Consider the following 14,580-nt stretch of genomic DNA (forward strand, 5'->3'; position numbering starts at 1 on the left):
AAATCCAAAGCACACAATTCAGAGTATTAGATTAACCCGTTTATATAAACTAGAGCAGTTCCAAACTAATGTAAACTGGCATCGCTCCTCTGACACCACTGAGGGAATGCTCATGGGTCACAGGACAAGATAGAAACCATTCATTTTGCAGTAAAACACTTACACAACTCATTTTTAGCACCTTTCAAAGTGTTGTGACTCACATGACAGTGGAAACCATGTCTGTGGAGGTGCTACTTTTAAAGAACAGGCACAATTTTTCAGCTGAGACCCTTCCACATTGGTATTTACACTCCATAAATGAGGCTGCAGCTGGAGGCCAACCTTTGCAGCACAGAGATGTAAAAACGAGGTGTTCTTTTAAATTTTCATTGCAACCTTAGGGCCTAAGAGTAAAAAGCAGGAAAATGACCTTGCAGTTGGCTGCTTTTGTCACTGCACCTTGTCAGACAGTAATTAAACATTCAGTGGATGCAAGATGTGGGGGAATACAAATAATTTGAAAGCTCTTTCTCATTCTTTTTGTACCAAGGGTGAGATGCTAAAGCTCAGGGTTGGCACCAAGCAACGTGATGCTCTTTGTTGGGAGCAATATGTCCAAGTCCAGTTTGCAAATCTGGCAGCTGATTTTCCATCATTAGCGCATTCCTGAGACAAAACAAGCCCTAGCAGAAAAGGGAAGAGAGGCAGAAACAGCAGAAGCTTTTTGTGGAGCTGACATCAGATGACCTAATGGCTGTGCTTCCCTTTATCTCTCTCTTCTTGAGTAAGCTATAAACAGCACCAAGATGATTTATACCAATAAAATGGAAATGTTATCATCATTAGCTGCGGGGTGTGCTTGCATGATCTAACAAACAAAGCCTTCAATGTGGCATTAACAAGAAATACCCTTTGGACTTCAAATGTTTAATACTATTCCTGCAAATTTATAGAATCTAGTGATTCACAGCTTGTATTTTGGAAGTTTCCTCCAACTGGGACAAGAATCACTGGTAATTTCTCTGTAGCACCTTTTCTTCTTAATTTTTTTCTGCCCAATACACCCTGCAAGTTCCCAAAGCTGTGCCTATAAACCTGCAAGACCAAAAATGTGGGGGGAAAAAAATAGCCTGAAGTCTGCAAAGTGATGTCCTGTAGCCAAGTCCTTCCCAATCCACTAAGACCCAAGGGAAGGACTGTCAGTCCCTTTCTGTGTGGGGACTTGACGTGGCACCTGGTGACAGCAGCTCTGCCCAGTGGCTTTTGCTACCCAATGTCTCAGTGAAACACAATGATGTTTATATAACATTTTGCATTGGTGTTTCTAAGCCCTGTATTTGAGCATTACAGACGTAGATGTGGTTTTCAGTGTTCCCCCATATTTTTCGAAAATTGAAATAATTTTCAACCTGTTTTGGAGGGAGCAGTTTCTCTTTTTTTTAATAGGAGGAATAACGGTACCTACTCAAAGAGGGCATTATTAGAGACCAAATCACTAACGTTCTTTTTTGAAAGTGTAGGTCATTTCAGGATGCTTTCAAAAACCTACTTGCCCCACAAGGAGTTAATTCTCTAATGGACTTATCACCTTTCTGAAAGATTCTCCTGAGAAAGTTCCTGCTCTGACACTCTTCTGCTGTCTCCTCCCTTCTTTGTTCTCTTCCTTCTTTCTCCGATTACAGTTCCAAAAACAACACCCAGTCTCCTGAGGTCAATGGTTAATATTGCCTGGTGTTTATATAGGCTCCAAGCAGCAGATTCCAGGCTGTTCAGCACTGGGCTAGCTCCAGCACCATGGCTTTCTCCTGGCAGGCGGTCCTGGCCTGCAGGAAATACCTCATCATAATCTTGGTCCCCCTCGTGTTTCTCCCTCTGCCTCTGGTTCTGCCCAGCAAGGTAAGAAATTTTAAAATTCGATTTACAGGCCTCCACATCTCAGAGCTGTCCCTTTCAAGGGTGAAGAGATTCTTTCTCAGAGCACCTGCATCTACTGCTTGGAGATCTCTTGGGTTTTTTTCCTGAGCATATTAGGGCAATATAAAAGCAGTGGGGCATACATGGATGAGCAGAAACATCTGTGATTGCATCTTCTAGAAGAACACTCAGTGACATCAGATTTTGTGACTCTTGCTTTGCATCTGGCTGATTTAGAAAAGGACTTTCTATGCTGAAGATTATTAGGCTCCATTTTAACCCCCCTTTTCATTTTCTAACAGTGTCCAGTCCACATCTTACTTTATTTTTTATCTTGTTGTCACTGCCACTCAGAAGAGGCATTTTTAGGAAGACAAGACATTCCGATACATAGGGGAAAATAACATTTCAGTTTTGGTTTAGCATATTTCTGTAAGAATCTTCCCAAACTAGGATTTTAAATTTAAAACACCAAGTTCTGGAAGACCCCTGGCTCAGGGTTTCTTCAAGAAAAGATGACTACAAGGAGCTGTAGGATCTGGGCAGGTACTTGTGGGACATTGATCATTTAAAGGGAGAGCTGTGAGCTGACAGACTACCAGGCTTCTGCCGCTTCTTCACCATTTCTTGCACTCCCAACCTCTTCATGCAGAAAGATCTGATCTCTGGTCTCTTATTACAGCTCCAGCACCATGAAATCGTCCCAAACTACCCCTCCTGTCCCTTGTCTTTGGACACCAAGTCCTAACTCTTTCGTCTGGTCTCTGCCTCCCAATCCCCACTGACTCCCAGTTTAAAGACTCCTTCTCCAAACTTCATTTTCCACCTCCCTAACTCTTCCCTGCCTGTCCCAAAGCTCTGTCTTCCTCACAGGTCTGTTTCTGAGATATCAGAGTTTGGGTTGCAAGCACAAGTGGTATGGGCTGGAGCTGCGATGTGGCGGCTGCTCAGGTGTGGCCTCTCATTCCCTCACTACGTAAATAAAATAGTTTAAATTATTACTTAAAAGCACTCTAGGAAGGGAAAAAAAAAAAAAAAAGAAAATACCTTTTTTTTGCTAGTTAACTTTCCATAGGCAAAGGGGTTACTGAAGTGAAAAGAGATCAGGATCAGGAAAGTTCTAAGGAGCCAGAGAGAGATTATTTATTTTTTTTGTCCTGAGGCCACAAGTTCAAGCTCATTTGCTGGAGGCATTGTTACATACAGTGAGTCCTTGGAGGTGCCTGTGCAATGATTTGGCAGTCTTGGTTCAGTTCCTCTTTGAAAATTGCTCCCTCTGGTTTCTATGCAGTTGGCAACAAGACAAAAATTGAAAACGTCCTGGATTTTTCCCTTTGTGATTTAAGGGAACCTTTAAGAAGGTTTTTTGGGGGTTAAAACTGTGCACTGTGCCACTGCTGAGCAGGAAAATCTGGTGCCTCTGCACAGAGTGGTGTGAGCCAGCAGCTACAGGGTGGAATTTCACATTTTTTCTATTCTGTTGATCTATTAACCTGCCCTATAATGACATAGCACTGGACACTGAGCTATTGTAATTGAGAGCAAACAATGCTAAAAATCTTGCTGAAAGGCAGGCTAATGTCCTTACAGGATGGCTGACTTTGGGAAAACCCCTTTTCCAGCTTTTACTGAGAGCCTGTTCACAGCACAATGGAAGACAATGACCTATGAGATACATCCCAAAGCTCTGCTAGGGTCTCTCAAAAGGCACCCATCTGTGTCTTTTAATAATAAAAATGGAGAAGAAGGATTGTTAAAATGGCAAATTGCTCTCAGTGATCAGTGGGATGAATAATAGAGGTTCTGAATGCTCTTGTTCAAAAATAAGGCTCAAAAAGGAATATTTTCCTATCTTCGGGGATCTCTTTCAGATTTACTTCTTCAGCCTGTCTGCTTTGGAAATCCACACCAAGATTGCTGTCTTCTTCTTTCCTCCAGACTGCTCAGCTGCCTGCTCATCCTTTCCCTTCAGCAGCTCTGTAACCTCCACACCACATTCAGAATTCCCGAGCGTGTTCCAAAGCCTCGCAAATTCAATCCTGCCACCCATTATCCCAGCTCCTTGGTTTAATCCTCTGTAATCCAGCCTCAATAAGCATCACTACAGTTCCATTCATACTGTCCAGTGTATTTTAGTGGACATCCTTTATCCAAGGTTTTCTTCCTTTGGATTTGGTGTCTCCCATTATTGAGCGAGTTCCAAAATGAGCAAGACACCAAGACCCCAATTTTACTTCTTCTTGCTGTCTTCCTCAGCCCAACCAAATGCCACTGTTGTGAGAAGTAATTTTGAATCTTTTCAGTGTACAGGGACTGACTTAAACATTTTTACATGAAATTCGGAGTGGTTGTCCAAAGCAGAACGGAATCAATGTTTTCTCAGAAAAAGAGTGACATGAAATAGGGGATCTCACTTTCCTCAAACAAACAAGACAAAGTCAATGGAAGCTGAAATGATCTGTGACCAGCCTTCCAGTGAGCCTTTCAAAGTCTCTACTAAGCTAGAAATCCAGTGAAAAGTTATAAAAGTATTTACAGTACAAGGAGTTGAAATTAGCTGTGGTTCACCCGGGCCATGACCTGAAGCCCGTGCGGAAACAGGTGGAGATGCCCTGACTAGATCAGTAACTAATTGTACAACTCAAGGACATAAATACAGAATGTAACACCATCAGCACAATCGAGAAGCCTGTGCAGTACTTGCCAATCCCTTATCATGGAAAGTCCAAAGTCATCCATGTTTCTTTTCCTCATGTACTATTTTTGCCCCCGCTGAACGTCTCATGCTCTCCTCAGAGTTCTGATGAGATTGCTGCACAGTTTGTCGTTTGATTAGGATCTGCATAGGTCAGAGCCTAGATGGGAGAGAAGCACAGGAAATAACCTTTTTTCTAATCCCTTTATCAGGCAATGAATGTGATTATGAGGCCTTGGCTTCTGGAGGAGGCCCGGGTTCGATGTTCAGCATGTTCTGATTGCCTGTCCCCTTCCCATGGCAGGAGGCAGAATGTGGCTACGTGATCATAGTGATGGCACTTTTCTGGTGCACAGAAGCCCTGCCTTTGGCTGTCACAGCTCTCCTGCCCATCCTGCTGTTTCCAGTAATGAATATCATGGATTCAACAACAGTAAGAGATCTTGCTCCGTGTATTACTCCATCATCTTCTTTTATTCTGGGGTTATTCCCCAGATTTATATAATTGTCATCATCACCATCATTATATTTATATTGTTGATAGTAGTATTATTTCATTTTAATTTTTATTGTTGTAATTATTCTCTGTCTCCTCCATGGACTAGAACTTGCACGAGCCCAGAGTGAGCTCTGGGTGGAGCTGCTAATCTGAAATCCAAGCAAATTCAGATGCAACCCAGAGTTACTCCCTGCTCATGCCTTTGGAATAACCTCCCTCAGAAAATGCCCTCTCTCTTGTGACTATTCCCTCTCTCTTCTCCCACCTTGCAGGTCTGTCGGGAATACTTGAAGGACACCAATATGCTCTTTTTGGGGGGCCTGATGATGGCCATTGCCATCGAGAACTGGAACCTGCACAAGCGAGTGGCTCTGAGGGTCCTGCTCATCACTGGTGTCAGACCAGCCCTGTGAGTTACAGTGCTGGAAATGCTGTGGGATAAAGGATTTTATGGCTTTAGATCTCTGATGGGAATCTGCAAATCTTGCCCTACAAATGCTTTCCTATGGCCCAAGCGAGTTAATGCCCGAGCAAGCCTTGCAAATGGGGATCCTTTGAGGTGTTCCACACCTTGTTTGTGGAATTCCAAAGGGCTTTAGGTGGGGAAATAGCAACAAGAGAGTCAATGATGGAAAGAGAAGGGTGCTGCCAGGCTGGGCCACGAGCACAGCTTTGGACAATCAGGCAAGACCACAGCTGGAACACAGAAAACGTGGACATTCTGCCTGCTGCTGATTGCAAAGAGAAGAGAAAATATGGGTGTGCTTGCTTTGAAAACAACAAATGTTTCCCAGACTGGAACTTCAAGCTATGCACAGGCTGCATCACCCTGTTTAATCTGTCTCAGCTCATAAGAAGAGGGAATACCGAAGGAAATTACAAAGCAATAGAATAAAAATGCATACAAGATAAACCCCTTTTCATCTGATACATAATCTACATCTCATCTAAAGAATAATTTTGAGACAAATAACAAAGTAATACTGAAACGAGGATTAGAATTTTAGATGAGTGGGAAGAGAATCTTAAATAATAGAGGTGGGATCAAACAATAAGAGGAAAAAAAAGAAAGAGTTCTTCTTCCTTATGGCTTAAACTGATTGCCATTTGGGATCAAATTCAGCTTGCAATTCCTCTTCAAAATGTATTATAATGCATTAATGTATTATTGAGAAATGTCTTCCTCAGAGGATGTCGAATGAGCAGGATCTGACTGTAATAACTGCTTGCTCCAAGCTACCAGCTTCCATTTTCCTAACAGCAAGAATGCAAAAAAATTGGTTGAAGAAGAGAAATTAATGTTAAATCTTAACTTGGTGCCTCACCAAGCAGACCAGGGCGAGAGGAAGTGCTGGGTGGGGATTGCTGAGCATTTTCCAAACCCAGCATCTGTAGCTGACTCTGTAACAAAAATAAAGAGCATTGCGGGGCTGAGTCCTGATTTTCCTGAGTCCAGCTTTTCCAAACCTTCTCATTCCAGACTCCTGATGGGTTTCATGGTCGTGACAGCCTTCCTGTCCATGTGGATCAGCAACACGGCCACCACTGCCATGATGGTCCCCATAGCACAGGCAGTGATGGAGCAGCTGCACAAGTCAGAAATCGAGTCCACCACCACTGTCCAAGTGTCTGAACACACCAACAAAGCCTTTGAGCTGCAGGAAAAGTCACCTGACAGCTTCAAGGAACCAGAGGAAAAAGGTGAAAGGGTTGTGGGTGGTTTTCTCTTCAGGGTGGTGGAGGATGACCTGGTGCTTTCTTCTGGAGTAAGAGTTCCTAGTAAATTCTGGAAGGAGACTGCCCCTGAAACATCCTGACCACCACAAAGCTCTTCTGTGAACAAGACAAAACCACAATGAGCTACTGACTTGGCTGAAGCTAAATCAAAAATACAAAGAGCTTACAACTACTCAATAAACCAACAAAAAGTATAAATTCTCCGCTAGGGGAAGCCTTTACATCAGGCTTGCTATTTCCCTGCATATTTATGTTAGTTCAATTATTATTTACTGTGTAACTTATCAGATAATAGGGAATTCCCAAGGCAAAATTTCCGGCCTATTTCCAGCCAGAAAGTTAGGGATTAAAATGATCTTTCTAATCCAAAGGTACACAATCAAGGAACAATAGCTCTTTACTAGCTGTCTTGCCCTCTCCCCATCTTTGAGGTGATTCCAGGCTTTCTGGACATAAATCTGAGTGCCAGCAGGCAAGTTTACTTCAGCCCAGCTCCTCCAGCTCTGTTAGAATTCCCTGAATTCTTGCCTCACTCCCCTCCACGTGCAGTTCAGACATTGCCCTGGCTCACCAGGAAGTGCCAGCAGTAGGTTCAAACTTGGTCACACATTTCAAATTCTCCTCTGAAAAACTGCTCTGTGTCAAGACAACCAGTGAAAATGGGCAGAAGGTCAAAGAATTAACAGTGCCAGCCTTAAAATGAGGAAGTTTGGTTCCTTCAGCTCTGAATCCATTGCGTCCTAGCCTTGAAATAATGGAATTATGCAGGCCCAAGGCCTTTTCCTGTCCAATATAGCTCCTGCATCTCTTTTGTTCCTTGGGATCTAGGTAATTCTCATGTCCTGACAGTTGAGGAAGAGAGAAAGAGAAATGAAGTGCTTGAGGAGAAACACCTGAAACTCTCCAAGGGAATGTCGCTCTGTATTTGTTACTCATCCAGCATTGGAGGGATCGCCACTCTGACTGGGACAACACCAAATCTGGTGCTGCAGGGACAAATTAATGAGTAAGTCTGGCTGAATGTGGGATCACACACCCACCAAACTACATCACTCTGCTACAGCTGACTCCCAGGCAGCACAGAGAAGGAAAAAGTCAGTTTGGTCCCTTTCCTCGGAAGGGAGCTTCTCTTCCTTAATGGGCCCCACAGAACCTCCCCTTTTCCGACTCATTAATGAAGGACAGAAGAGAATGTGGAATTTTGGATGCTAACAGCCACCTGCATTTTCCAGCATCTATCCTGGCAATGGTGGCATCATCAACTTTGCCTCCTGGTTCTCCTTCGCCTTCCCCACCATGGTGGTGCTGCTGATTCTGGCGTGGATTTGGCTGCAGATCCTGTACTTGGGCTTCGAGTGAGTACCCCTGAGCCCCTGCAATCCAGCTGATGGGCTGGAATCAAGGACTCGTTTAGCACAAGTGACCCTTTTACTGATGAGAAAAATCACACAGCAGGTGACAAAGTCCTCACACACAACAGAGACCAGAGCAGCACACTCTGTTCAAATTCTGCAAGTTTTTCTTCGAGGAATCTGATCAAATCCCAGCTCAATGTACTCTGTAGATGAGAATAGGAAGCTCTGAGTGCGTTTGACCTGTTCTGCAGCATTGCTGTCATGTCCTAAGAGATGGCTGTGCTCCAAATGAGGAAACTGATTTCTACAGAGAGCTGGTAAATGCCTCTGTGACCAGGGTTGCTTCAGACCTAGAGGATTAGTTCTGTGCTAGTTCTGGTGCAGATCACCCCACACAACCAGCCTGCATTGCCTGCCTGCTTAATACTCAGCCTATCATGTTTGTACTACCCCAACTTCCCTTATTTTACATGGAAAGAGTGCTGTAACACCTGAAATGGTACTTTGATCTTCAAAATCCACCTTAAAATTCTCATTTTCTGTCGTTTTAAAAAGCTTGGCAACTCTTTACTTCCTAGTGATCAAGCAGCCTTGTCAATCACATTAACATTGTCCTGGTCTAGAGGAAGGTGTCCCTGCCCATGGCAGGAGTTGGAATGAGATGGAATTTAAGGTCTCTTCCAACACAAGCCATTCTGTGATTCTGTAATTTTTTCCCTCATGTGCACAGATAACTCACTTCTTTATGTTTAACTCAGGAGCTTTTAGGGGCAGGAAGCTTTTTTTGTCAAGACATGCAGTTAGTACTCGCCGTGGTTGCCAATTATAAGATATTTAATTTCAATATTCATATATAAATGCATATAAAGACATTATGATTGAGTATAAAATTTAGATTCTTAACTCTGAGGATACCTGGCAAAATTCCCTGATATTTCTCATCCATTTTCTTCCAGTTTTAAGAAGAATTTTGGTTGTGGTGCCAGTCCTGCCGCCAAGGCTAAGGAGAAACAGGCCTATGAAATCATAAAGGAAGAGAGCAAAAAACTGGGCAAAATGAAATTTGCAGAAATACAAGTTTTGATCCTCTTCGTTCTCCTGGTGGTGCTGTGGTTTACAAGAGAGCCTGGGTTCTTCCCAGGCTGGGCAACAGTTCTCTTCAACAAAGATGATACAAGGTAGTGCCACTTCTCCTCCTCCTCACTTGGAATAAAAAATGAAATAAGGCTGGATTTTATCCAGCTGAAAACACAGCTGACTAAACATCTGGCTGGTCTCTTGCAGCTATGTCACTGATGCTACAGTTGCCCTCTTCATTTCAATTTTGCTCTTCATCCTCCCTTCTGACTTTTCCAACCAGGGCAGAGAGGAAGAGCAAACAGGTGAGTTACTGAAGCACCAAAGATCGACTGTCAGTATAGGTATGTGGGAAATTTTACATTTTGGGTTTACAAAGGAAATTTCAAATATTAAATAACAATTCAAACTGCTCTTCCAGCTGTGTGATTCAGGTTAGGCAAGGCACATATCCCATAAAATTCTCTGTTTCTCATAATTTCACTAAGTAGGAAGCCCTTATCCCAGGAGTGTTCCCACCCCTGTTATACACGTGTAAAGGATTCCGAGGCTGGAATCTTCAGGATGGAATACATGACTCAACAGAAACACACGGAGTTGTTGCCACACACCTTTAACTCACCCTTCCCTGCCTCCTCCTGTGCTTCTTGGAGCAGCTACAGATCATTCATTAGAGCTTTTGCAAGTCAAGTTTTAAAACCTTTGTTGATGGTTCTCCCGGCATTTGCTTCGGGAGGCAATTCCAGAGTGTGCTGGCAGAAGGGATTCCTGATGCTCAGACTTAACTCACCTCCCACCAAGGAGTTCTCCCTTCACAAAATCTCTTTTGAGTTCCAGGGGCCAGGGCAAAGTTCCGGGCACCTCCACCCCTCCTGGACTGGAAACTCGTTCAGGAGAAGATGCCATGGAACATCGTGTTCCTGCTGGGAGGTGGCTTTGCCTTGGCCAAAGGCAGTGAGGTAACATTCCTCGGCTCACCTGGGATTCGTGTTTTCCTGGGTGGTTTCTTTTCCATCTCGCTCTTGGTGCTGTCCCAGGACACCAGAGGGCACACTGGGAGCATCAAATGCTGCTTTCCCCAGCTCCTGGCGGTGGGACCATCCTTGAAGTCCTGGGATCAGTTCCCGGTGCAATGGGATGGCACCGCCACTCAGGGCAGCACAATTAACCGTGTTTCTGGAAAAGGGGCTGATTAAGAAACTGCCCCTACACATTGAAAGTTCTTTTAAATAAAATGTAATTGATGTGGCCAGCATGAGGAGATAATGTACCCAGGAGGGGTCTCCAAAGTATTTCAAAGCAAGGATTTACAGAAATAGGATTTAATTTAAACTATTAGAAGAGAAATGTAGAGCTTGCTAGAGAACCTTCAGGAGCAGGTAAAAAACATCTGCAGGAATCTGCCAGGAGCCCAGTGCTACACGTTATTTTTCAGTAATGATTTAAGTGATAGAACAGACAATCCATTCATTAAATCTATAGACAATAAAGAAATTCTAAAAGGCTTCAAGTGCCTGGAAATACTAGTTTAGAATTCAAAGATCAAAATTAAAATGTAAAAGTACATGTTTGGAAAAGGAAATATTTAAGAAATCACTTTAATTTATTCTAGAATAAATCATCAAATGCATAAAAGCTGCTGCAGAAAGCCCAGAATGACAGGGAGGATGCTGCTGCTTCCCAGTGACTGACAAGGAGGAGGGGTGTGAAAAGCTTCAGACAGTTATCAAGATCCCAGGCAATGTGATGAAATGACATTAAATCACTAGAGCATCTGATAAGATACATATAAAAACATTTTAGGAAATTAATTCAAGTTATCTTTGCTTACATTAAAAAAAGCACCTCAAATACTGATCATGTACAAGTAATGATCTGAACAGAGAAATAATTATTTGCTGTTAATCACTATAAATGCAGTATCTCCTCCTTTCCAGTTCCTTGGAAGGGAAATAATGCTTGTTTTTATTTAACCTACTGAACAATCCAGCCTGTGAGCACTGGCTCTGCTTTTCTGCAGACAGCAGTTTGCAGGAGCACGGCTCTGAGAAGGGAGGGTTGGGACAGTGGTGTGGCTCTCTCCCCTCCAATCTGGCATCCTTCTTTGCTCTGTTGCAGGAATCTGGTCTGTCTGAGTGGCTGGGCACCAAACTGACCCCTCTGGAGACCATTCCTCCCCCAGCCATTGCCTTCCTGCTGTGTCTCCTCATCGCCACCTTCACCGAGTGCACCAGCAACGTGGCCACCACCACCCTCTTCCTCCCCATTCTGGCTTCAATGGTGAGTCCCAGCATTCCAAAATGTTCTTATAAGGACAGTTTTCAGCTCCTCAGTTGTCAAAACTTGGCTGACAAAGCCAAGCACTGGTTCCTGTGTCCCATCAGGGGTACAAGACTTAAAACAAAAATACAGGTGTGTGTGTGCACATACAGACACACACTGTGCCTAGTTCGACCTTTCTGAAATCATTGCTGGTGAAAAGCAAAGGGATTAAATTCATTGGCATATTAGACTTGGCCTTCTGGCCTAAACATGAAATCACTGCCAGCTGTACTTGTTTTTTCCAATTTGTTCTGCATGGAGACAGCACCAGCAGCAGCGTTTGCTTCCCTGCAACATTCCATGCCTGTATTTCACCCCCACCACTGGCCTTCCAGAAGTCTCTGAAGGTGATAGCGTGACCTAATTCACACTTCTGCATTTCCACAGGAGATTCCTGTTGCTGGAGGAGACAGGGTTCTGCCAACTGAAAAGCTGGTTCCAGACAGAAACTGGAATGAGCTCCTCCAAAATCTTTTTTGCATAAGCTGCAGACCCCAGCCAACCCCTAAACCAAGGCTCTCACCTTCAGAGCTTCACCTGCCTCCCCTGATAATTTAATTTTGTTCTTAAGCAATATGAAGTCAGGGTTTAGAGTAAAATATAAGAATTATTTATCCATTTATACATGAGCAACACAAAGCCCTGACCACAAAATCAATTCTTGCATTTGCTGCATAAGGATGCTGGAAGTGTCTGAAGCAGCACCAAAATATGAGTGGCTGCAGAGTCTGGGGAAGGACGAGGCTTCTGACATGGAGAAATAGAATCAGTTCTCTGCCAAAAGGTTTCTGTGCATTTTTGGGTATCAAAATCACCATCTCTTCTCTCTTTTCGTGCACAGGCTGAAGCAATTTGCCTCAACCCTCTCTATGTCATGCTGCCCTGCACACTCTCTGCATCACTGGCATTCATGCTCCCCGTGGCAACTCCTCCCAATGCCATTGTCTTCTCCTATGGACAGCTCAGGGTTATTGATATGGTGAGAAACAAAAAAAACCACTTTCTTTCCAGAATTTTCACCCCTAGGTTTGATCTTTCCTTTTTCTAGAGCTGGCTCCTCTTGGGGGAGCGTTAGAAAAGTCAGTGTGCCCGGCTTTTGTCAAATGGAAAGAAGACATGTGCAGTAATAAAGGGTCACACTGTCTCTGGTACACTCTGAGAATCTTACAAAGCTGCTAATGAGCTTTTAAAGAACAGCCAGGACCTCTTGAAGATTTTATAATAACAGCTGTCAGTGTCTAAACTGCTTGAAAAGCCCAAATATAGAGCACGAGGGTGTCAAAGAGCCCTGTCACCTGGGCAGCTCTTCTGCAGGGACAGGGAACAGCCTGGCACATCTCACTGGGTGCCCTGATGCCTCAGGAAATCACTAAAGAAACAAGGACAGCAGTGCCATGTCTCTTGATAACTTTTCTAACTTAAAATTGATCCAAGAAGAAACGCAAAGTGACATTAGAGAGAAATACCAGGTCAGAAGAGAAGTGGATTGAAAGGATTTCAGGATTTCTAGTTTTAAGAGTTTTATCCAATGGAAACCTTTCCCTTTATACAAATTATATTTGTGAAGAAAACCAACTTAAATCAAATTTGGTGGAGTTGTGAAAAAAGGCCAAAGAGAAAATCAAACCATACAAACAACCCTAACCAGCAAGGAAGGCAAAAAGTGCTCAGCAGTGCTAACAACACTTCTCTTTTATAATTCTAGGCCAAAGCTGGGTTTGTACTCAACATTCTGGGAGTTCTGACGATAACTCTTGCCATCAACACCTGGGCTTCATCCTTGTTCCAATTGCATACATTCCCACCATGGGCAAACAAGACAGGGACCTGCCTGTAACGTGGGGAGGAGACAGAACCCAGACTGTTCCTGTCAGAGCTGCAAGGAGAGCAGGGCTATCACCCACAGAGGCAGGGGTTAAGAGAAAAGCCTGGAAAAGGACAAGCAAAATCATCCCATTGATGACAGCAATAAAATTGCCCAGGTGCTGTTCAGGCAGCACTTTTGTCACCCCACCAGGAGGACGAGGTGACTTTTGGCTCTCCAGCCCTCCCACCTTTAGATTTTCTGCTTCTTCAGGGGTGTTTTCTCCCAGTGCTTTTCCAGTGAGTCTGAAATCTGCAGCAAGAAAAGAAGGGAGGTGTGTGACTACACAAAAGGAAGGAGAGAGACTCTGAGTTGCTGATTTCACACACAGATCTGTGCTGTCACCACTCTCCACCCGTGTATGTGTATAAGTTCGAGGTGTACATGATTGTTATATACTCTGTGGGCACTGACAGCGAGGTGTGTGTTGGGTGATTACAGAAAAATCACTGTCAGCCCATCCTGTTTTGAAATGTATTTATTTGCAGTCCCCTTGTGAGGAATGCAGAAGATTCTTTTTCTCCCAGAACATCTGCCCTGTTGTTATTTATGTCAGATTACAGCCTGCAAGGTCATAATAAGACTTTTCCTTGAGAAGGAGAGAATTTCTGTGTCCTAAAATATATATATATGATTGAATCAAAGATTTTTTTTTTGTAATGTACCCCTGTGTTCTGGCGTTTATTTTTTTATTATAGATCACTGCTTCTATTTTCCTTGTATCAACTGCTTGTCCATGTGCTCACATATAATATCTTGAAATAATCAGAGAAATCAGCATAGTTGATTTTCTCTTATCTTTAAAGTAGTAATTATGTTGTTATTATTGTCGAGTCCAATTTTCTTGGGATGTCCAACCCAAGATTTCCCCTTTAGAAAGCCTGTTATGTAATCCTGTTACATATCTAATCCCTATTCTGCTGCAGCTGACTTTCAGGAGCAGATAAATTCCTGACGACCAAACTGACAAAGGATTATCCAAAGGCACTTATCCAAACCAATCCCTCAGTGCCATAAATGAGGTTGGGTTCAGACAGAGCAGTTACTCACTGTGTGCCCCTGGAGTTTTGCTCTGAAACCTTTGTTCTGTTGTTACCTGCCTTAACTTTGCACAAAGTGCAGTCCTGGAATCCCA

General features: G+C 43.4%; 1 protein-coding gene across 1 annotated transcript; it reads left to right on the top strand.

The window, feature by feature from the left end:
- Positions 1–1,621: 1,621 nt before the first annotated feature.
- Positions 1,622–14,109, top strand: SLC13A2 (solute carrier family 13 member 2). The gene is made up of 12 exons (XM_042026158.1): positions 1,622–1,878; positions 4,896–5,024; positions 5,363–5,499; positions 6,571–6,791; positions 7,656–7,833; positions 8,060–8,182; positions 9,139–9,360; positions 9,467–9,564; positions 10,097–10,218; positions 11,378–11,539; positions 12,423–12,560; positions 13,287–14,109. Exons 1-12 carry the CDS (start codon positions 1,777–1,779, stop codon positions 13,416–13,418), a joined length of 1,764 nt encoding a protein of 587 aa, XP_041882092.1. The 5' UTR covers positions 1,622–1,776; the 3' UTR covers positions 13,419–14,109.
- The last annotated feature ends 471 nt before the right edge of the window (positions 14,110–14,580 follow it).

This window comes from Corvus kubaryi, unplaced genomic scaffold, assembly GCF_017639235.1.
Source record: "Corvus kubaryi isolate FWS band 111438036 unplaced genomic scaffold, C.kubaryi_AGA036_p1.0 37284, whole genome shotgun sequence".
Lineage (NCBI taxonomy): Eukaryota > Metazoa > Chordata > Aves > Passeriformes > Corvidae > Corvus > Corvus kubaryi.